This window comes from Stylophora pistillata, chromosome 3 (genome assembly GCF_964205215.1).
Source record: "Stylophora pistillata chromosome 3, jaStyPist1.2, whole genome shotgun sequence".
Classification (NCBI taxonomy): domain Eukaryota; kingdom Metazoa; phylum Cnidaria; class Anthozoa; order Scleractinia; family Pocilloporidae; genus Stylophora; species Stylophora pistillata.
The window spans coordinates 47,442,716-47,466,687 of record NC_142521.1 but is presented as its reverse complement, the minus strand read 5'-3'; the positions used below and the strand labels follow the sequence as shown (position 1 = coordinate 47,466,687).

General features: G+C 37.9%; 2 protein-coding genes across 5 annotated transcripts; one reads left to right on the top strand and one right to left on the bottom strand.

Annotated features, from left to right (window-relative positions):
• The first annotated feature begins 5,261 nt into the window (after positions 1–5,261).
• Positions 5,262–11,249, top strand: LOC148736505 (uncharacterized). 4 transcript variants are annotated; one of them, XM_088754069.1, is made up of 4 exons: positions 5,262–5,431; positions 8,847–8,900; positions 9,522–9,572; positions 9,842–11,249. In XM_088754069.1, the coding sequence occupies exons 2-4, from the start codon at positions 8,850–8,852 to the stop codon at positions 10,130–10,132; spliced, it is 393 nt and encodes a 130-aa protein (XP_088610195.1). In that variant the 5' UTR covers positions 5,262–5,431; positions 8,847–8,849; the 3' UTR covers positions 10,133–11,249. The 4 variants fall into 4 exon arrangements, with proteins under 4 accessions (XP_088610195.1, XP_088610193.1, XP_088610194.1 ...); XM_088754067.1 differs by having other exon boundaries at positions 5,263–5,431; positions 8,847–8,922; XM_088754068.1 differs by having other exon boundaries at positions 5,263–5,436.
• An 896-nt stretch (positions 11,250–12,145) lies between these two features.
• Positions 12,146–23,967, bottom strand: LOC111345439 (V-type proton ATPase subunit C). Its single transcript, XM_088754065.1, has 15 exons — positions 23,728–23,967; positions 22,232–22,299; positions 21,886–21,937; positions 21,312–21,345; positions 20,625–20,719; positions 19,966–20,057; positions 19,134–19,232; positions 18,923–18,991; positions 17,950–18,042; positions 17,226–17,319; positions 16,862–16,927; positions 15,882–15,913; positions 15,321–15,360; positions 14,922–15,020; positions 12,146–13,980 (listed from the first exon to the last, which is right to left on the bottom strand). Exons 1-15 carry the CDS (start codon positions 23,848–23,850, stop codon positions 13,891–13,893), a joined length of 1,146 nt encoding a protein of 381 aa, XP_088610191.1. The 5' UTR covers positions 23,851–23,967; the 3' UTR covers positions 12,146–13,890.
• Between the last annotated feature and the right edge of the window lie 5 nt (positions 23,968–23,972).

Here is a 23,972-nt window from a genome sequence, read left to right as displayed (position 1 = left end):
CAGCAGTACTGGCGTGACAAACACGCGCGAGTTGAATGATCGTGCGACGATTTTCTCGTAAAAAGAAAAACAGAGATCTTACAGAAAGTATTTTTTATTTCCAACGACGATTTATCTTCGAAGATTCACATCTGTTCCGTTTCAAAATGTCACGGAAAGTCAAATTGTTAGTGAATGCAAATATGCGTTTTGGAGTTGTCAGTCTGCCATGTGCTTGTTTGTTTTCTGTAATGGCGTGTGTAAATCGGTTTTTCTTCCACCGAAAAGCTGAAGTCAATGAGATTCTTTCTATCTAGACACAAGGAGATTTAATGCGACTTTTAATTATCGAATTCCTGCGTTTCTGCTGTGAAATTTACGACGAATGTGTATTTTAGGATTTTGAACTAGTGCTGAATAAAATTCTTTCTTAGCCTAAACTTATACTGAATCGTTTGCACCTGGCGCCGTGTCAAACCATTCTTGTAGCTTAAAGGTCAAACAGGGCTTGTCACTCACTAAACCGTCGAAATGCATTGGTATAACATTAAATGGACAAAATTTTTAAAATTGGCTCGCTATTAAGTCTTATGATCGCCTTTGTATGAAATTGTTTTGTTGCTGTTAAGTCCGCGTATTACTAGTCCGTGTTTTACTAGTCCGCACTTTATTAGTCCGCGCTTTATTAGTCCGCGCTTTATTAGTCCGCGCTTTGCTAGTCCGCGCTTTACTCGTCCGCGCTTTACTAGTCCGCGCTTCGCTAGTCCGCGCTTTACTAGTCTGCGTTTTACTAATCCGCGTCTTACTAGTCCGCGTCTTACTAGTCCGCGTTTTACTAGTCCTCGTTTTACTAGTCCACGTTTTACTAGTCCACGTTTTACTAGTCCACGTTTTACTAGTCCGCGTTTTACTAGTCCAGTCCAGTCCAGTCCAGTCCAGTCCAGTCCAGTCCAGTCTAGTCCAGTCCAGTCTAGTCCAGTCCAGTCCAGTCCAGTCCCCGAAATACCATATGCCCGAATTTACAAGCTATGTTATAAATTGTGTTGAAGAATTCAGATATTAGCGATTGAGAGTCACATTGATTAAGGTAATCGTTAACTGCTACTACCTCTCGTTTTAACTTTCTGAGTTACTTCTTGTGAAGGAATATTAAATAACAAATCGTTTTCAGGCCGCGTTCAATCTTTTTATAAACAAATTTAGTACCATAAAATTTATTTCGAAATCAATTTTTGCCGAAAAACCAAAGTGATTTGAGAGCGAGAGAGAAGAAAGAATTAATATTATTTATCGCCAAGAGGTCGTGACCGAAGTCTTTGCTCAAGAATTCTGCTAAGGTGGCAAAATGAGATATATTTGTGAAAAATTGCAACGAAGCTTGAGATGTTCTTCAAAATGACTCGAGCGAAACGGATACCGCCCGCAGTGAGCAGGCCGGATGAGGAGAATACTGCCCGCTCTCGGAACCAATCAGATGGCAGGATTCGTAAAATACCGCCCGCTCACGAAAAAAAATATATAGACACACATACAGCACTTTAATTTTAGCCTATTGGAAATTATATTTTCGTCGGTCTCAAATTTGTAAAAGTAGCACGGTGAATTTGTGGAGAAAACTAATACGACGTTTGAAGAACATGAAATAGGAAATGCTCGGCATACATGCATTTCAACCTCGGCTGCAACATCAGTCCTTCGTTTCTTTATGAGGCGCGGTTTTCCGCAAAATCGTTTTTGAGTGCTTTTCTTTGCTTTTAACATGGATAGTTATGGAGATTAAGATTTTGGACCAAGTTGATACCAAGACAAATTGGAAATGCTAAAAGCACTATATGAAATGCGAGGACTAACGTATTAAAGTACAGCGACAAAGTCACAGAAAAGGAATAAGTGGATAACGAAATGTTTGTCAACTTGCTAGTAATAGTCCTGTAGCATATAAGGTTGCGTTAATAGCATAGAATCTTTAGCTCACTTTCCGACCTTAATAAGTCTTTTCAAATAGCTATGAAACGAAAAACCAAAATTTGGGTATTAATGTTGTTGGAGATTCGAACTCCTTCTGAAGATATGTTATTTAATAAATAAAGACCGACAATTTTGATCAAAACTTGCATTGTTAAGATTAAAGTAACTGAAAGAACTCTTAAAAAGTCTCGAGGTTTTTCGGTCTTACTTTGTGCCTTGACTTGAGTCACGGAGAAATTCAGAATGATGATAACCATCCAACTCCTCAGAATAATAACGCATACCTCAGGCGTTCTACAAAAGCAGTACGAAATAAAATCTTGCGTTTATCAAACTTCCGGTTGCAAAATTCATCAAATTTTGACGCTGCGATTCAAATTTTGACGCTGCGATTCAAATCTTTCTCTGGCTGCACGATCCAAATTTCTCTATTTTCCATTCCTATATCAAGTTTCGCCTTAGATTCGCTCAATAAATGTTTGTATTTGAACGCGATGATCTTAGCCTACGTGTAGCCGTACCCGCCCCCCCTAAGAAAAACGGGGAGGGAACGTCTACGAAAGGCTGACACAAATCGTGTTTTGTGACGTCAACCTTTTGCACGGAAATATATAATGGCTCCTTATTGGATAAAGATCGCGAGTAATACTTTCGAGAATACTGATTGGTTAAAATAGATTTACCTCGTTTTCATGTTTCATTTTCTATGCCGGCCATTCAATTGATACATTCCCTGAAGTCGACGAATACTTGACGCTTGCAGTTGACTCCACCCGCTTTTCGGGTGTTGATGTCAGTAGTGGAGAAAACAGGACTGAATGGCTAGGGACGTGAAGAGATTCATCATCATGAGTTGTTGCTATTTCTGTGCAATGTCAATTTCACTCGCGCTGTTTTCACGCTCGCGCTTAGTCGTTGTCACGCGGTCCCATGATAGTTCTTAATGTATCTTTTAGCTGTGTCTGGATTGTTTTGACTTGAAAGATGTTCGAAAGTCGGTTGATTTAAGTCGCTGGACATCGAGTTCGATTCTACGAGAGTAAACTCTGATTCGGCAGTGGTGGAAGATGAATCTTTGGAAGGTCAGTTGACGTCGAGGCTTCGGAGGCACGCGCGCAGCTTTTGAAGGTTTATTTAACATGTTCTGGGCTCTTGTTTTAGCTCGTTTTTCTCCATGAAAGCCTTTTGTTGGGTCTTTGATGCTGGAGTGGCCCATGTTTACAGTCGGAGCCCAATCTACATTTGTTGTATCTTCCAGTGCGGATGGCTGTCCTAAGGTAATATTTGCAAATGTTGTGAAGCTATATAGTACCGCAAAACTGAGCAAAAAATTTCGTACTTTACATGTGTTTTACCTGACACGAAATGAGCACTGCAAACACGAGTTCCATCAATCTTTTTTTCGGTGAGATCTTTGCTGTCTCTTTTGATATTTTTGATCTACTGTTGTCTTCGCTCCGCGGAAAGTTTACTAGTTTGCTCTCCCTGATGAGTTATTATTTTGGGTATTCTGAGGAAACTACACTCTTTATCTCGAGTATTATGATACCCACAATTAAAAACAGCACAAAGAGTTGGCGTGATAAAGAAAATCACCAGTTCTAGCATCACGACTGACTACACGTGCAGCCAAGCTTACGCTTTCGCGTGTTTGTATATCTTCCAACATGGCCGACTTCCGGGTTTTTAACCCTGACGCCAGAGGAAGTGACGTCAGGTGAAAACGAAGAATGCGGTAGGTAGTTATTTTTTCACAGGTGGTTGGTCAATTCTGAGTTCTGGTGTTTAACTGTTTTTTAAAATTCTGTTATATCGGTCAAGTAAACAAATTGATAAAAACTCTTAATTTTTAATTATCAAACGCACTATTTTGCCGGACCGGACTGATAAAAAAATGCCCACGTTGCTCGTTCGAAAACAGTCATAGCTTACTTTCAAGGTTAATCAGATATGTTCTTCACGGCTGGTTGGTCAAGTTTGAATACCGGTGTTCAACGTATTAACAGAAACAGGAATTTACTCCAAAGAAAGATTATGTAAACCTGCACTTGAATTGTTCTACAGTCAGCAGAGAAATCAACAGAGTTGTTGTCAGTAGAGATACACTGAGGAGACCAAGGACTGGTAAGATATTTGATAAATTTTATTGCGTACATGTTTTCTCAGCTCCACACCCCTCTTCACTCTTTTTCACTGGTTTGCATCGAGCTAAAACATGGAGAAATTAGTAACAGTATGATATTGGCATGACTTTACTAATCACGAATCAATGAAAGAAAAATTTCTCTATCTTGATTTAGTAACCATCAATGGTAAATAATGCTGGAATGAAATAGTCTGTAAGTTAGTTTTAGATTGAACTTTTCCAAACTGAGTGTGGTGACGATATATAATTATCAGACTTCTGGTTTTTATGCATCCATGCCGATGTGTGTGTGTGTCTTTTTGGAATAATTTAACTAACTTGAAATAAAAAAAAACTGATTAAAAATTAGATTTTAATTTCAAAGATTGAGATTGAGTATGATGTATGCGAATGAGTTAACAAGAACAAGAGTGACGATTTTTCGACCCAAGTTTTCTTTTAAGTGATCGTATCTTGCTTTAGCAATGTGTTTCCAAATTTGCCTTTTAACTAATAAAAGCAGATGGAAATTTGAGGCCGTTTTACCAAGTTCACCTTTGTCTTTGTACTTGGTGTAGTTTCGTTTGTGTGCGTGTGACTCGTTCGCAGAAAGTAAAGATTCTATGTCCTATCACATGTCATGTGTAGTCCTCCTTTCTCGAGTGCGGAACTCAGACTTTTAAAAGCAATCAAACGTGAAAAAAGATCTGCTCAAAACGATATTTCACGCACGTAGATACTGTGTATTGCTGCAAAATTATCTTTGAAACAGTCTCGGAACTAAAGCGTAGGAGTTAAAAAGGATGCAAACCAGCACCCCTTCAGAATAAATATTTGAACAAATGAATCATGAATGAACAAATAAAACTAAAGCAAGAGAGGGGTAGGCAATTATTTTTTGACGCATTTCCGGTAAATGCACAGGAAAGTATCATGGAATATCACGCGATAGCCCTCTCATACCCGTCTACTTACTCTTTCTTTATCTTCAATTCCTAATTATAGTTGCTTCAAAATGTTTGAGATCACGCGATGCACTGTAAATATTTGAATATCACTGCTTCCGCCTTTCAAGACTTTAATTTCAATGAGAACGAATCACAAACTGACAATAACTCAACGGTTGACCGATAGCTCGAGTGTAATAAAACCGCGCTTTTGTGCACAGCTAGCCCAAGCTCACTACTAGAAAAGCGGACGTGACTCTTAGCGTGTTGCGCAACGTTTTATATTTATAAAAGTTTTTATGGGATGTTATCGGTTTGCCTTAAAAGAGAGACCTGCATTTGTTCCACAATCAGCCGAGAGATCAGCAGATTTGTTGTCAGCCTAGAGATACACTGAGGAGACCAAGGACTGGTAAGGTATTTGAAAACTTTTATTGCCTGTTTATTTTCTTAACTTCACACCACCCTCACTCTTTTGTTACGAGGACATGTTTCATGAAGGTCCACGCTAAAATTGACCGCGAAGCAAAGAACATGCTGAGAACCTACTGAGACCGAGATTAAGAAATCAATCATTTTTTCTCGAGCTAAAACATGGAGAAGTAAGTAACATTATGATCTTACATTGAGTTGACCTCGAGCTGTTTGTCGAAATACTGCAAATTTAAACGAAGTGAAGAGGTCAGGCGATTATCCGTCAGTTGTCAGGGTAAATTCGTTGCGAAAGCTTATTTACAACTAGTCTGAATTTCAGCCGTCTCTTCCCTTTACCCCAAGGGAAGGGACGTCTGAAATTCAGACTAATTTATAACGACTGAGGGACATAACACCGCAGTAAAGACACACACATACAGCATGTTAATTTTGGCCTCAGCTACCGCTTTGGAAATTATATTTTCGTCGGTCTCAAATTTGCAAAAGGAGCAAGTTGAATTCATGGGGAAAACTAATACAACGTTTGAGGAACATGAAATAGGAAAGACTCGGCATACGTACATTTCAACCTCAGCCGTAACATTTGTTGTTCTTTTCTTTATGAAGTGCGGTTTTCCGCAAAATCGCTGTTGAGTGCTTTTCTTTGCTTTTAACATAGAGAGTTAGGAGATTAAGATTTTGGAACAAGTTGATGCCATGACAAATTGGAAATTCTAAAATCGCTATAGATGAAATGCGGGGACTGACTTAAGTACAGCGGCAAAGTAAACAGAAAGAAATAAGTGAATAACGAAATGTTTGTCAACTTGCTAGTAGTGGTCCTGTAGCATGCAAGGTTACATTAGTAGCATGGAATCTTTAGCTCACTTTTCGACCATAATAAGTCTTTTCAAATGGCTATAAAACGGAAAATAAAAATTTGGGTCTTTATGTTCCTGAAGACTCGAGCTCTTTCTGAAGATGTGTTATTTAATAAGGGAAGACCAACAATTTTGATCAAAACTTGCGTTGTAAAGATTAAAGTAACTGAAAGAACTCTAAAACGGTCTCGAGGTTTCTTCGGTCTCACTTTGTGACTTTGCTCGAGTCACGAAGAAATTCAGAACGATGATCAGAATAATAACGCAAACCTCAAGCGTCCTACAAAAAGCAGTACAAAATAAAATCCTGCGTTTATCAAATTTCCGCGGGTTGCAAAATTCATCAAATTTTGACGCAGCGATTCAAATCCTTCTCTGGCTGCACGATCCAAATTTCTCTATTTTCTATTCCTATATCAAGTTGCGCCCTAGAGTTGCTCAGTAAATGTTTTTATTTGAACGTGATGATCTTTGCTTCCAAAGTTTTCTCCCGCTTACGTCTGGTAACAAATCTCTGAAGTTTTCTACCTCGGAACGATCAGCCAATAAGCTTGAAGAGTTGCCACGGTTGTTGTTTTTTATCAGTAAGATAACAAGATTGGAACGACTAACAGTGTTAAGGTCGTGCTCTAAGTAAATATTTTTAACTTCACAAAGTTTCTTTCAAAACATGGCACCTGCTTGTACAATGATTAGTACTTGGTAGTTCATTTGAATAGCAAATTCAACCGAGTTCACCTGAGCTTCATTCAAGTTCTCTTTGCATTCTTGGCATGTATCTTGGCATATTGAGTTCGCTAAACGGCCTATTCCGAAAACGGTGCTCAACATCTTTTAGTGTGTGTCTTACGCGAACAGCGTGTGTATCTGTGAGCATTTTGAGCACCTCAGTTGGACAAAATCGATCTACTACTCTCAACTTGACCCTTGTACAGCGTTGCACTTCCCTGCTCTTCAAGCCTAAATACACGCGATGCCAAAACTTAACATCGTTCTCGGCACATGTCCGCCACATTGTTTTGCGGCAATTAAAAGCTGCAACGTAGCGCCTATTGTGCATTTTCCTGCTCAGGAAAAACCAAACCGAGTTTAAAATTTTTGCCCTTTACGGCCAGACTAGCAAGAAAGAGCATCTTAAGTTTTACCGCAATACTATGCAGAAGAGAGTTCATTTGGTGCAGAACATTAGTATAGCACGTGATCCGCGTGTTTCGCTTCTGCACGATATGAAAAGCTGCTTAAATATTTTTTCGCGGAATACAATTTTCACGCCCTAACGCCTCGTGCAATTATGTTGGTCTTTGAAAAAACAAACTGCACGCGCTTTTTTATTCCAAATTGCACTCGAAATCACGTGATCATGAAATGTGTACAAAATTCCAAGTGTTGTTGTTGTACTGCTCTGTGACTCATCTCTCCTGAGGAGAGCTTGGGAAAGGCTAACATTCTAATGAGTTAGGGCTTGTAGCTGCCTAAAGAGCTGACCACTCCAGCACCAAGACCGCTTATTGTTGTCTAAGTAAAGATTCCAACGGTTTATTTTGCTGTTTTTTTTTTTTTTTTTTTTTAAGATTATGGACAAAACATTGACTGAATCTGTGCAAGCTGAAAATGTGCCTGTGAAAAACCAAAAAGTCAGTGGTGGGGGGAGGTACCATTTAATTCATAAGATTTGGAAAAAGTGAGCTGGCAAAAAATGTCACGTGAGTCAGATTCCGCTGCTTTATTTTTTGACAAGTGCTTACAGGAGTCATTTCCTCGTAGGTAGTAGCTCTTGTCCGCTAATTTAGAGCCTGGAACAGGTTGGACATATCACTGATTGAAAGGGCTTGTGCCATTATGGCTGTCTACGTAATTACCATTCCGATAGCAAATCGCCCCTTTTGGTCCGAGTAGAGATGTTAATGGTATATTTTGTGTTTGTGCAGACGTTTTCAATAGAGAAGTTCGCGAGGGTTAGGAAATCAGCGAAATCGGATGTGAATTCGTGGAGAAAACTAATACAACGTTTAAGGAACATAGAATAGAAAAGACTCGGCATACGTGCATTTCTACCTCAGCCCCAACATTGGTTGTTCTTTTCAATAAACAGGAAAGCGCATCTAAAGTTTTACGGGAACACAACGCAGAAAAGAGTTCATTCGGTGCAGAAAAGTTAGTTCAGCTCGTGATTCGCTTGCTTTGAGTCTGTATGATATGAAAAGCTACTTTCATATTTTTATAGCGGAATGCAATTTTCAGCCCCTTAAGGCCCCGTGCAATTACGTTTGTCTTTGAAAAACAAAACTGCACGCGCTTTTTTATTCTAAAATTGCACTCGAAATCACGTAGTCGTGAAGTCTGTGCAAAATTCCAAGTGTTGATCCTTCGCTCTGAGGCTCATCCCTTGTGAACGGGAGCCTTGGAAAGGCCAATATGCTAACGAGCAAGGACTTGTAGCTGCCTGAAGAGCTAACCACTCCAGCACCAAGACCGGCTATTGAAGTCTAGGTGAAGAACTCAACAGTTCATTTTGCCTTTTTTTTTTTATAGATTATGGATGATACATCTGACAAAGAAGTCGAGTTCGACCCTGATGATATGGAGGTATAACGATAGGAGGATGGAGGTAGAAAGAGGATTACCAGTTTTATTCTTAAAATTGGAAAGAGCGAGCTGACAAGGAATGGCACGTGGGTCTAATTCTGCTGCCATATTTCTTGACAAGTGCTTATAGTAATCATTTGCTTGAATTTGGTAGCTTTTGTCCGCTGATTTTTTGCCTGGAACAGGCTGAACATGTTACTGGTGTAAAGGGCTTGTGGTTGTATACGGGACGTACCATTCCGGTAGAAAATTGGCTCTTTTGGTCCACATAGAGATGTTAATTAATAGTTTATTTTGTGGTTTGGCAGACTTTTTGAAAGAAATTCGTGAGGATTAAGAAATCAGCGAAATCCATGATAAAGTTAAAACTAATATAACGTTTAAGGAACATAGAGTAGAAAAGACTCCGCATAGGTGTATTTCAACCTTAAGAGCTGACCCACTCTAGCACCATGACCGGCTAACGTAGTGTAAGTAAAGATCTCAACAGTTCATTTTTCTTTTTTTATTTTAATTTAGAATATGGACGAAAGATTAGATGATGTCTAGGAAGTATACGAAAAATGTTGGTGAAGGGAAGGGGGTATTGAAGATCTCAACGGTTTCCTTCTTTTTTTATAGACTATGTACGTTGAAGAGGAAATTATGCCTGAGGATCTCATACCGCTGGAGGTTAGTGAGGCGGCGAGAGGGGGACGGGGGTGGGGGAGATACCTTTTCATTCTTAAAACTGGAAAGAGCGAACTGACAACTGAATGGCGCGTGGGTCGGATTCCGCTGCCATATTAGTGCTAATAGGAGTCATTTGCTTGTAGCTCATGTCCGCTGACTTTTGGCCTGGAACAGGCTGAACATATTACTGGTGTACTATGTACCATTCCGGTGGCAAACCGGTTCTTTTGGTCCATGTAGAGATATTAACAGTTTATTTTGTGCTCTAGCAATGTTGTTACGAAATAGAAGCACGTGAGAATTACGCAGTCGCAAAAGTAGAGGAATGGTGCACCTTCGAAAACGACACCAAGTATACAGTGATGATAACTGATAAGGATGGGACCCGACCCTTGAAACCTGGAAAATCAACGATGAACCTCAACATCTCTGGCTTTGAGGTGATTCTTCTCCTAAAGCTACCGAAGAAAGACGCGAAGATCGTATTTCCCCTGAGTGGATTTAATAACTCCAGGCAGAAAATTAGTCAGATCTTTGCAAATGAAATCAATCAGAATTAACTCAAGCAGTGGTCTTTGCGTTTCAAAAAAATATTTCCATGACTTCTTCTACTTACGAATCAGTAAAAGACGAGTTTCTCTATCTTGATTTATTAACCTTGAATGGTAAATAATGCCGGAATGGAACAGTCTGTTAGTTAATTCTAGAGCGAACTTTTCCAAACTAGTTGAGGTGACGCTCTATAGTTATCAGACTTTTGGTTTCTATGCATCCATGCGGGTGTGTGTGTGTGTGCTCTTTTTTTTAACAATTTGCCTAACTTGAAAGGAAAAAAAATTAGATTTTGATTTTAATTACAGATTGTGTATGATGTATGCGAAAAACAAGAGTGAAGATCTGATTGTTTTTTTGCTTTGGCAAAGCGTTTTCAAAGTTGCCTTTTAATTTGATGAGTGCTTGTCAACTTATATGACTTATTTAGTTAAATAGGTCACTATTGGCTTTTAATTGTCCAACAGTTATGTACGGGGTCAGATATTGCGCTTAAGATTCACTGAGTGTTGGTCTACAGAGTTTTAATTTCCAAGCTCGTTGAGTTTCGGTTTTCCATTGTCTCGAGTGCAAATTTGCAAGACTACCGTCACAGTGTTCTTTAACTTTTTGACTCCTAAATATAAGAGTGACCAGCATCTAATTTCTCCTTACAAATATCACCCCTGAATCACTCATTAAGGTCACGAAAATAAAGGAAATGATCACCCACCAAAGAAGCTCTTGATTTTTAAACAAATTCTCCTTGTCAGCACCTTAGCAAATGTATAAGAAACTGTGTGGAGAATATGCAAACTGATATCAGGTTGTTAGGAGTCAAGCTTGTGACCTTTCAGGGCAAAGTCACGTTTAGACAGCGATGAGAGAATTTGACCTCAGGAGCTCGAGCAATTGAACACTCGTTGAAGGGTTGAATAATCAGAGTATTTATGAGAAAAGGCGGCGAATCAAAACTATTGGGAACGGATGACAAAATTGAAGTTGTAGATGCAAGCGTGGTTCGAACTAAAGTAAAACGATAGAAAAGAAAAGGAAAGGCTTATGTAAAGCTAACGCTAAGACATAACTCAAGAATACTGACAAGGAACACGACCTTATAAATAAAACAAAACGATTGCAACTGGAGACATGTGATCAGACTTACTTTAATCCTCCTGCGGGTAGCAATTAATAGGAACGTTTTGAAATAGCTTTCAGAACTTAAGATGGCGTGGCTTGACGGATAACGTAGCTTTACAAATAAAAAATGTAGTAGTGGCAGATTATAACGATTTTTAAAGGTTATATAACAAAAGTTGATTCCTAGCAATCACGGCGTGAATAATAAAACTTAAACGTAACGAGCTGATAACTGGTAATAATTGAACAAATAAAAATAAAACGTGTTGCGCAAGTAACAAAGCTATGGAACTTAGTTTACAGCCAGATCTCAGACAACTAGGATTCATCAGCGGTTTAATTACCCGTGTTTTTCGTTTACTGTATTTCAACCCTGCTATCAGTGCGAGCTTTTAAGACTAGGCATTGCTAAAGTCGTTTCGTGGGGTCTCGGGTGCAACAAAGCACGTTGACGCTTAGCTGCTAGCGGCAGACGAGAAAACAGTACAGACCGAACGCAGTGAGGTCTGTACCAGTGACCGAGGTCAAGATTCTCCCATACAGACCGACCTAGCTCGGTTAATAAGATGTTCATTATATGGCTGTCTCTTATATGCCAATATTTTATATTCTTTGTACCTTTTTTTTTCTAGACCGGTCTGGATGCCGGTCGAGATGGGAAAATCTGGACCGCTATCAATATTGATTTCAGCCAATCAAATTCGTGAATTCGGTAGTTCCCAGTCCTTGTGAGACACAGCCATATAACAAAAGCATACATCCGCTGGATAACGATTTATCCGATTGATAGTGTTATCTGCCCTTTGAAAAACTACGCCCAGAACATTTCTGACGAGGAAAAATAAAAACTGCGTCAATAAATAACTTATATTCACTGATGTGCCACTGAATAAACAAGCAACTAAATCAGTCATTGATTTCCTTTAATTGCTTTTCACGTCACTTAACTGAACATACGCGACCTTCCACGGCGATTGATTTCAGTATTAATAAATTAGAGGATTTAAGTTTGTTTTCGCGGACTGTATTGCTCATGTGGTGAAAGAATCAAATCAACTAAAATTGGTTTGAGTTTAAAAACGACCAAAAAAATTAAAGAAGTCTCGTGTTAGGAGGACTCGAGCTTTTCTTTATGATGAACTAACGCCAAGTTTCAGTCTTTGACAAACGTCTGGGTATAATCTTAGAGAAAATAGCAAAGAGTGTTAGAATTATAGAGGAATTTGGAAACAACACAGCGGTCGAACGTAGGGCAACGTAGAGCATGCGCCAGGTGATCAATTTCGGCCGCCTGCACGCCAATTTTACCGCGCAAAATTTCAAAAGAACATAAGAAACAATAGATGTCTCGCAAAGTGAGCGAAAGAAAAATGAAAACGTTTACAGAAATCTTTCAAATGAAATACAAAAGTAGGGAAACGAAAACTCGAGACTTAACGAACTGAAAGCTTATTCAGGTACTGTTGATTTATCCTGCTTTGAGCTTTACCAAAAATGTCCTTCCTTGTGTGGTTGTTTGTAACTCTTATGAGTCAACTTGGTTTTGACGCCACCCAATCAAAAGGGCGTTTGCACGTGCACAAACGTTTGACCGCTGTGTTGGAAACAACTGACAACGAGATGAGCTTCGAGTTGATTTTCGTTGCTAACGCTCCGTGAAAGGTCTAAAAATATAGCGACGCCATCATAGCTACTCAACTACAAAACTAAACGACTCGCCACTTGGTCTCTCTTCCCTCAACAGAATTAATTATTAACGGACAATAGGGAAACTTTGATTGACACTTAGGAACAATCTGCACTTTGAATGGTTTTAGTTTCCTGTCTAGTCATAGCACGTTTAGGAAAAATGTGAATCAGCCGCTTACCAGATACAGGAGTTTAAGTTCACCGAGTTCGGTAATTCAAGCCGCAGTTTCAGTTCAGTAGTTCATAGTTTATGGAAACCCGCCACAGAAGTAGGTTTGGTTTGAGTTTTCTACGGTAATTCTTTATTTATTTGTTAGGGATCTCAACGTAGGTGAATACCACAAATAACTGTTGTGAAATTTATTGATTTCAGATCGAATAGTTATATCAATAAACCGTTGATTATCCGATATACGGTCGTTTCCGTAAACTTCTAAAGTTGTCGACTCGTCAGTGGTCCAGTCTCCCTTGTTCCCTTTTAAAGACCTTTTATTATCAGCTTCCTGCGATATTTTCTTTTGTTTCGATTGGCTGCGGTGATTTGGCTGGATTTCGGTTTAGCGTCTCTTAAACGAAAAGCGCCCTTTGATTTCCTTTTTCTTCTCATTTCTCTTTACCCATTTTCCAAGGAAAACAAAGAAACAAAGCTCATAATTTGCATGTTTAACAGAATTTTGAGGTATATAGCCCACTAAAAACTGTACATATTGGAAATCATTTTAGTACATGTAGTAGATAATCCCGATGGGAGAGGGCGACCATCCTACTCACACTTATCTTGTATTTACATCTCAATTTTTTTCATAATATTTAAAGGCAAATTGGAAAGCAATTATCGAGAGATTCTTCCCTGATGACCCTTTGCCAAAACATTCAAATTTCATCTCTCTTTCATTCGGTTAAAAATTAGAATATTTTTTAAGGTTGATCATTTGTAAACAATTCTGACTGGCGATCTTTAACGTTCAATAAGATCTAATTTAATCTGATAAAACACGTAGGGATAATATTCCTGGTGAGCAAGGCTGAGTCCTGGGATCTCAAGACTCTGAAAACAAGAAAAAAAATTTTTTTGAGTAGGTAAGCCTGCGAGCTGGCTCTCATTAATATTAGCGCCTCAGAACGATTTTAGACGAGTTGGTGAGATGTTTGTCGGGGGTCTGGTACCAAGTAAACCTCTTACAGACTTTCGCTGGCTTCAGTGCTTTACTTAAGGACTAAAGACTTTCTCTCGGGCTGTTCGAAAGCTATGAGTGAGTGGAAAACACGGTGTTTAAGTGCTACCGCGCTGAACTACGAAGCACAAGGTTCGGGTGGGAGCCCTGAAGAGGTTGCTGTATTCTTGGGCAGGACACTACTCTTTTCGTGCCTCTCTACCCAGGAGTGCAAATGGTATCAGCGAACTCTCAAGAAAACATAACCGAATACTTAACAATTATTCGCCGAAGGCGAAGAAAAAGTTGTTGAGTAATCCTCGAGATGAAGTCGAGTTCTCGAAGTATGTTGTAAGCTCCATAAATGAAGAAAGCATTGCGCATTTTTTGTTGCAATTGTGCTAACTACTCGTATCAATAATCAAGCAGTTTTAAAAGGTTATTTAAATTCACTCAGCAAAAAATTCATACATTTCTTTTCTTGCAACGCCATACTCGTAGCGTCCTTTGTGCACTTCGCAATGATTGAGTTTTCTTCTATCGTGTTTATCACTTCCTCGGTCAGCACGCGAGGCAGCCATTTTGAAATTTAGCGCTCCTGCTATAATTACCTCACGCGAGGTGATTTTAGCGAGATATGACGTAATCCTTGACCTATCACATTGCGCGCGTCTCTCTAATCACCGGAATAATTATACTAATATGGGATAACCAGCAATGGAGAGAAGAGAAGAGGCAATACTCCAAACTGCCAAAATCTGGGTGTGGTTAAGATTGGGCCCAATTGAGAGAGCAACGATAAGGTACGATGAGACAAACACGTGATCGTACATACATTGGCGTCATACATGCTGGAACTGAATCCTTGGTTATCAAGATGCTGATAACAATTGTCTAACATGTCCTTTATCTTCTTGTAGGTCTTCTTTGATGGCTGTTAGGAAAAAAAAGAAAGAAAAGTCAAACTGAAATCAGGACTAACTGAATTAAGGGAAAAGTTTCAAGAGCAGGCTCAAAGAAAATACAAATCTGAGTCTGACTGTAGGTGGTAACCAAGTCTTGTTAAACCTTGGTGAATAGGTCAGTATTGAAAGTGTTTCGGACCATGATAGGCACTAAAGAAAATGTCTAAACTAACATTGCAATTCGCCGTGGAAGATCCCTTTTTCGTTTACAAAAAGCTTGCGCATTTCAAAATAATACACGAAATTGTGGGTGTTTAAACAAACTTTACCTGTAGTAACATGGCCTGGAAGTTCACTGGCAAACCATATCTGTAAACCAGTAGAAGAAAATGGATTAAATAAGGGTTACTGTTCAAAGTGCATTTGACAATTTAAAAACATCGGTTCTCTAACTTGTGTTACAGGGGTCTCTAGAGAACTCCCACGACAGACACCTGAAGTGACCAATGAGTAATTTTTCCTCACAACGATTAAGGTTTGTCATTCAGACGCGCGATTATAGGTATTGAATGAAACTAAAACAAGAGAATATCAAAACACCAGACTCTCAGAACCAATATTGTCAGAAATTTATGGCAAGAAGTGGAGAATTCTTACTTAAATATTGAAAGTGACGGCATTCCCGGCCAAGCTAGGCTTAAAAATCAGCCAAGAAGTTTTAACTTGTCAAGTGATTCAAAAGCCAAACTTTCCATTTGCTAAATTCGAGGAATTTGGTTCGGCTCTTGATTAGTTCTAAATCTCAGCTGGGCCTTAGTGACAATGGACGATTTCATGGCGATAGAAACCAACTGCGGGGCTGACTTAACAATAATTCATTTTGAGCTTACCTTAAAACTGACTCCACAAACACACGAAGGGCCTGCAATTAAGACAATCATGTTTGATCATATGGAAATACCACAGACATGTATTGTGTATGCTGAAATTAAACGCCTCGCAAATAGTGTAACACCAGATATTTAAGGAATACTTGGAGGTTTAGCGAACTCCGCCATGGTGTTTTTTAGTCACTTTTGCGTAGTGCAAAAACTAATTTCAACCTAGAGGACACTGACAAATAGAATTTCGACAAGAAAGGAAATGATCAGAAAAGGCAATGACACAACAAGACGGGAAAAGAATGACTGAGGTAGGAGAAAAGGGAACACTAAAGACGGTTTCCGACAGAAAAACTTTACTAAGACCCACAGAACGCGAAAAACATGAAAATCCTTCAAGACAATTTTGGTTCTATCAACTGAGTTGATAATGTAGATTGACCACCGTAAAGAGTTTCACAGCTGACGTTTCGAGCGTAAGCCCTCTGTCAACATTCCCTCTAACGAAGGGCTAACGCTCGAAACGTCAGCTTTGAAATTCTTTACGGTGGTCAATCTACATCATCAATAGATAAAACCAAACTACCTTGTTACTCTCACTGTCGCAGCACCACAGTTTCTTTAGAAACTTACCTCCTTTAATCAAGAAAATCTTTCAGTACGTGTTGGAGCAATCTTCAATTGAGTATCGAGAGTAATCCGGCATCAGATTGGTTTTACATGACGACACTCTATGAGTGGTCAGGAAATCTAACGTCATCTCCTCAACCGATTGCGATTTGGTCACTCGCGGTTTTCCGCGGTTTGGGCGGTTTGCCTGTTCTCACTTTGAGTTTTGACTGGCTCCCTGTCATTTTTCTTTGTTCTAATTGGCTGCTTTGGTGAAATTAGTTTTGGTTTTAAGACACTCAATTGAACTGGGCTCTAACCAATGCTGCTAACTTAACGAGCTACTTCACCGTAAGAAAAAATTCGTAGCAAACTTGTACCTTGACGTGTATCCATGCAATGAAAGAGTCACTGAAGTTGACTCTGAGCCACCTCACAAGCGGACCCTAGGAATGTGCATAACATATTGAGTAAACACCTTGTAAAATAATCTTCATAAATGATACAATCACAACTACGCATAAAAGACTGTTTGTTCTAGAACAATCGTTGGTCGGCTGAATCATCCACAATCTCCCTAACCGATAAGAGTAAAGTAAGAACACTTTAAACTCATCGCGTGTGAGGAAAGACCTAATCATTTGACCTGCGCTTATTTTCCCGAAATTAGTGTAAGTCTTCTTTTTCGGATTCTGACTGGTTATGAATAAGTATCAAGAGCGGTCTTCGCGCTAAATAACTTACAAACTGCTTTTTCTTGTCTGATTCCAGTTTTGTGATCTCGTTTTTTCCTGCTTCAAGGGCTTGTTCATCATACACAAATTCTCGAACTAAAAATCTAAGGGAACAAATATATGTGTCAAGATGAAGAATATGAACAATCAAACAAATAAAGAAGTCAAAGGTGATTTGAATGCCGAGTTTTAGGCCTTCTTAGGTCAAAGAAAAATGAATTTACCCTCACTGGTGACCACAATATGATCCCCTTAATTTATATATTTTAATCACTTATTCATTGATGAAAGCAAATTGCCTCTTGTCTTATGCACTGACTGAAAACTTGTAATCTTCCTCATTATCATGAAAGTTATTTTCATTACCGAACGTTTCAGTCAGTAAAATAGACATCCTTCTAACGGTTACTGAATCCATTGTCTTCATTAAGGCCTTAACAAGTCACCCTTAACATCAATAAAAACATTCCTTATACTGCTCTTTATACATTTGCTATGGTACTTACGATAAGAATTCGTTTAAAAATCAAGACCTCCTTTGGTTGGAGATCATTTCATTTATTCTCAAGCCCTACATATTTAATTCTGCAGTGATACTACCGAAGGAAATAAAATGCCAGTCACTTTGACTGGAATTTCCAGCAGAGCCTCCTACACAAGCTGTTACTTCCACTGAATAATTGGTATTATAATTTTAAAATAGAATAATTTAACTATCAATCAGTGTGTTGTACTTTTTGTCTCTTGCATGTAGTTTAAACTCATCAACAACTTTCTTGAACAGAGTAACGGTGTACAGCCCATGTTCGTTGTCTTCGTAAACCAGCCTAAAAACATATGAATTAAAAAAATCAAAGGATGATCAGTTGGAAAAGCCTGAGTGGTTTTGGTACTATAACAAGAGTTGAAGAGTTGAAAGTCTGCCCAGTTTCCAAACCCCTTCTTTGTACCTAGTTTCCAAGCCCCATCTCCATGCCTAGTTGTCCAAGCACTTTCCCTGTGTGGCATTCTCAAACTTTTACAAACTCAGAGAGAAACTCAAAATGGCTGATGCTTGTGTACCATAAAACAGTTAGTAAATTTTGTTTTCATATGATATCATAAATTATCAAACCCCCTGTCTGTGTTATCTGCATTAGCCTTTGGCTTTAGCAGATAACTCAGACCTCAGTTTTAATCACATCATGTTGGTGAACATCCTCTAATAATTGGTTATTATTAATGAACATAGCCCGGATTATTAATTAATTGGTTATTATTACTGAACATAGCCCAGATTATTAATTAATTGGTTATTATTACTGAACATACCCGGATTATTAATTAATTGGTTATTATTACTGAACATAACCCGGATTATTAATTAATTGGTTATTATTACTGAACATAACCCGGATTATTAATTAATTGGTTATTATTACTGAACATAACCCAGATTATTAATTAATTGGTTATTATTACTGAACATAACCCGGATTTCTCAGCATTTAGTCGCTAGGAGTAAATCTTCTTGAATCAAGACATTTTTAGTCAAAGCTGAATTTGAGATTCTCAACACAAAAAATGAACTTTAACATTTATTTTATACTTGTTCAGTTTCTGAAGTTTATGAGAAAATGCAAGAATTTGATATCATACATCTTTTCAGGAACAGACAATGGATGATCCAAACACCACACTCTATAATTAGTTAGTTATCTGACTCACTTTGAAGATTCTGGAACAACCATATCAGTTAGTTTCCAATAAACTCTCTCCCATTCAGAGGTAAGGGCTCTAGGATAAAAATCAAACCATCATAATTATTCTACCAGCACTAACTCAAGATTGTGATTGTAAACTTATGTGATGAGCAGGTACTTCCTTCAACATCCAGTGTACAAAAATCATTTTTTAACACCAAGATAATATAACATACTTGGGAACAACCACTAACTGTGTGGTAAGATATTCTGAGTCCAAAACAAAATCTTCCTTCTTCACCAAATCACCCAAATTTCTTGTTAACAAGCTTCCCCTATGGAAAGATTAAATTTTCTTAATTTAAAATTAATTTAATGAAAACATATAATTATGATTATTTTACCCCCAAGGATAAAGATTTTTACTAAGTTTTCAGTATACTAATCAGGGGATTTAAATTCCTTTCAATTATATTATTCACCATCATAATTATCGTGTGTGTGTGTGTGTGTGTGTGTGTGTGTGTGTGTGTGTGTGCATACACAAGTGCGCATAGAAGTTAGAAGTTTAAAGGAAGAGCAAATTCACTTTGTAAGCATGCCATGCTTGAGATCTTTATCTCTCCATGTTGTCCCATTTCCAGCAAAAGTCTCAAAGATCATGTCATGAAGAAAACTATCAGTTATGTTACTTTCAATTAATTAGAAGCTTCAACTCCCCCTTTCCTGCCTTCAGGGCCAAAATTGCCCCACCTAAGTGACCGATTTGATCAGCAAGTTTTTTTTTTTTTTGCAAAAAGCAAGATTAGCCACCACAACTTTCCTGTAGACCATTTCTTCTGAGTCATCTGCTCACAAAGGTGCACTTTTTACCTTAAAACACACCTCCATACCAAACGATATTAAAACATTTTTATTCCACTATAAAGATTTGACAGTTCTGGTTCAAATTCCCCCACCTTCCAGGAAAAGTTCAAATTCAAACTGTACCTGAGTGTCCTGATAAACAAAACATGTAATACACATTGTGATGGGAGACTAACCAATCTTTATCCTTAGAGCACTTACTTGGCCTTTCTATCCAGAGAAGCCAAAGTTCCACGGATGGCATTGTAAGCAGATGCTTTGCTCTTTAGGTCATGTTCAATCTGTGTTATTTGCTGCATTTTGTTAAATAATAACATAGAAAAAAAAATAATTCAAAAGGTGAATAGACTATTAGTTATTTGTCAGCAGAATCAAGAATGAACTGACAAAGATGCCGAGTGTCTTTGTTTCATTTAGGAGGAAGAGAAGCTGGTGAAGTGGAGAGGTGACTCCCATCCCACCTTTTAAGCCGAGGTTTGATTTCCCAACACAAAGTCACTTGAGGATGGATTGTTTTGCTGATTTTTATTCTAGTCTGACAGAATATTTTCTTGAGTTGGCAGGTTTTTCTCCCTTCATAAAAACCAACAACCCAAAATTTCAGTAAGACCTTCATTAAGTGGTGGAACATCTACTCTACTAGTTGAGTCGTCTTCTTTTTAATCTACTGTAACAGCACTGTGTCTTATAACCATACATTGTGTAACCAACATTTCAATATTGGCCTGCAGGAGAAACTACAGTTTTAACTCATGTAAAAAGGTCTTTCTTTTAAGTGTCTTACCATTGGCAACCCTGTTTTTCTACTTTACTGATTACTTTTAATTATTGATATTAAACCTTAAACTTTCTTAACGAACCTTACTAATAATCTCTGTTAGGTTCCTCAGTGATTGTTTGGTTGGGTATTTTGCAGTATCCCACTGAAACTTGGTTACAAAGTTAGACAGGTCCTCTGCCAAAATGAAAACAATTACTGAGTCTAAAATATGACAGTGCAGACATAACTGATGACATCTAGCAGTGGCTAAAATTTAATAATAGTCAACAGGCTTGATTTCATTGTTAGGGTACTTTCACACAAGATTACGAACAAGTAAAATACGGTTTACCTAAAATTGAAAATTAACATGTTAATGATAAAGAAGGAAAACAGAAAAATAAGTCTAAACCAGATAATCTTGGGTATCTGAGATTGTAAATATACCCCATTTATTTAATGTTTAACACATAAAATAATATGCATGAATACCTTGCAAACAGTTTTTGATGGAGGTAAAACTCAAGTCTAACATGTGATCGGCAACAGGCAGGTAGTAATTGACAGAAGACAAGATTTTTTTTCGTTACCTCTTAATCAACACTTTTTCAAAGAGGATCAACTGCTACTCTGACTTTTTGATGATGTAACACAGTTAAATGCCAAGGGAATAATTTAAATCAACATCTAATTAAGTCAACAACAAACAGGCGTTTAGACACAAAACCAAATAAAAGACAGTGGCAATTATCTACACGTGCATAACTTATATAACTTATATACTTACGCCCATTGGCAAGCAGATTTTCTCTTACTCTGTCCTGAGAGAAAAGAGATCATTCTTTAGAGAAGGTCAAATCATTTTTGTTCAATTTTAAATATTTTTTAATGTTAATGGTAGGTACAAAGGAGTCAATAGATGGCAAGATATCATTCAATAGTGTTGTCGAGTTCACTCAAATAAATTGATCTGAAACTTTGTCAATATTAATTTAGAACTTGTGTCCTGTTGTTGCCATACAATTTTAGTCTTAAAGACTCTGGACTTTTTCAGAAAAATGGCATCACCTGACTAGCACTGCCTAATTTTCTTAACAGCAGCTAGTTAAACATTAAAATAATTTTTCAAAAAAAACAAAAAAATATTACCTAAAATTTCAGGGGGTTCGACTTCCTATATAATTAGAAGGGAAAAAAGAAGGAAATTCTGGATAATTTCACAGGCTTCCCAATTTGTTTGGAAAAAGACAATTACCAAGCTTTCAGAAGTCATAAAGTGTGAAAACTACTTGTTACTATAAAATAATATAGCTTGCTGTTTGGAAAACTGGCAAGGAAAGAGGTTATAGCAAATATCATACCTGATGTTCTTCAAGTACATCACCCATATAGTGAGCTAACTTGCGTGTCACACTGCAAATAAAAAAAACCACCTTCAGTTGGTAACAGTACACCCCAGACAGCCTGAAAACAAACCTCACCGTAGAGTACATTAACTGAATAGATAAATTTGTATCTTCTTTACTGTGGGATTTATGTCCACAAAAAATGATACAAAACAATTAAATACCTACATGTACAAATAACTTTTACAGACAAGATATAAACATACAATTTTGCAGAACAATTACTAGGTCCCTGAAAACATTTCACACACACAACATCTGCTGTTCCAGTAATATAGTAATCATAAGATCAAAATCTTACCTTTCAACAAAACCATCCAGTTTTCCTAAATCATCTGATAATCCCACAAGTGTATCCAAAGTTCCAACCTAGCAAAAGAGGGAAATAAATTGATGGCCCTCCCAAAACATAGACATTCACCATAACAACAATAAGAGTCAGTATTAACTTTGACAATGTGTTGATGCTGGGAACTATAGTCAGTCTAGTATGTTATGGATCCAATTCTACTTAAACTAGGAAATGGCTGTTGAAGAAATTGCCTTGATGGTATGTGTATTTCAGTTGTTGTACACTATAACATTGCCAGCTAAAGAATGGCCGACTAGCCTGTGATTCTGGCCAAATAATTTGGATATATCAACAAAGTTGAAATGGTAACGATTACAAAAGCTGACGTTTCGAGCGTTAGCCCTTCTGGCCAACTCACAGCTTTCAGTGACAGCTCTGGTTGATGTACCGAGCACATTTTGCTTATGAATACAGTTGTTATAAAATTAGGACAAGAATAAGCAGTGTATAAACCAGGGGTTGACACCAACTTTTCAACTTACTAGCAAAATGGCTAGTGACAACTTAGATGTTACAACAATTTCAGTTTGTTTACCAGTCAAACTGACTGGTGGAAATAAAAAACCACTAGCCAAAACTGAATTTCTACCAGTCTGTGGCTAGTTGGCTACCATTAGTGTTGAGCCCTGTGAACAGATCATAAATCGTTGTCTCAAGGTTACTGTCAGCAAAATAGGGTGCCCTCCAGAAAAAACATGCTACATGTAAGCTTGATCATTATGTATAAAGTTCTTGGGGTAAAGAAAACATTGGCCAAAACAATAGATTGCCTTAGGACTACTTCTTTGTTTTACAGTTATAGAGTAAAATAATCTTACCAAGTTGAATTCTAAACTGTCGAAAAACGATCCAATTTGATAGCGGTTGTTTGTGTCAATACCATAGGAGTTCCCGTATTCAACATATACACTAGTCTATGAATCCAAGCGTAATGTAAATGATGAAAATCTTATTTTTTTTTTTTGGGGGGGGGGGAGGGAAATTAAACCACTGAGACAATTAAAGCAAGATTTCTGTTTCACACCTAAATCACTTTATGCATGGGATTCTGGCACCCATTATAAAGTTTGCGACAGCAGTTGCTTAGAGGATAAATTCCACAGCTCAGTAAGTTATCATCCAGGAGCAGAAAGCAAAAACAGGCGTTATCGAGGTTTAAGATGAACACATGATTAAATAAAACCGGGTAGATTATATAACTGACATTATCATTGGACAAGGAAGGGACACGGATGCATAGTGAAACTTTACATGTCGAAAAAAACTAAATCAACTCTACGATCGTAAAAAAAAGGAATCCTTGATAAATGTGCGAGAAAACACCAGAAAGCCTTTATTGACAGTCAGAAAAACTTCCAATTTGCAATACATAGGCATAATCACTGCAATCGTGGCGACTTCTCAACAAATTACTAAGGCAAACAAGTGAAATCAGTTCATCATACCTTGAGCTCTGGAAGCTGAAGAGAGAACACTGCCGTGAGTCCAGTCATTTTGCTTTTGAGATTTGTGTAAGTCTGTTGCGGGGTTTTATCACCCGGAGCAGAAATCAACCAATACTCTGCCATTATATAAACTAATCTTGTCCAAATCTACGCAAGAAAATCAAGCATAAACGTATCTTAGAAAGCGATTCTCCTTGCTTATTACTTAATGCAGAGTTTTGAACAAACGCGCATGACTGTCACGT

Bases quoted from the DNA above. Each gene is read 5' to 3' on its own strand.
- LOC148736505 (XM_088754067.1), top strand. From the start codon at position 8,854: ATGATACATCTGACAAAGAAGTCGAGTTCGACCCTGATGATATGGAGG. The intron at 8,923-9,521 runs GTAGAAAGAGGA...CTTTTTTTATAG, and splicing joins ATAACGATAGGAGGATGGAG to ACTATGTACGTTGAAGAGGA. The intron at 9,573-9,841 runs GTTAGTGAGGCG...TTTGTGCTCTAG, and splicing joins AGGATCTCATACCGCTGGAG to CAATGTTGTTACGAAATAGA.
- LOC111345439 (XM_088754065.1), bottom strand. From the start codon at position 23,850: ATGGCAGAGTATTGGTTGATTTCTGCTCCGGGTGATAAAACCCCGCAA. The intron at 21,346-21,885 runs GTATGATATTTG...CTTTTCTCTCAG, and splicing joins ATGTACTTGAAGAACATCAG to GACAGAGTAAGAGAAAATCT. The intron at 17,320-17,949 runs GTACAACACACT...TTGTTCCCTTAG, and splicing joins CTACATGCAAGAGACAAAAA to ATTTTTAGTTCGAGAATTTG.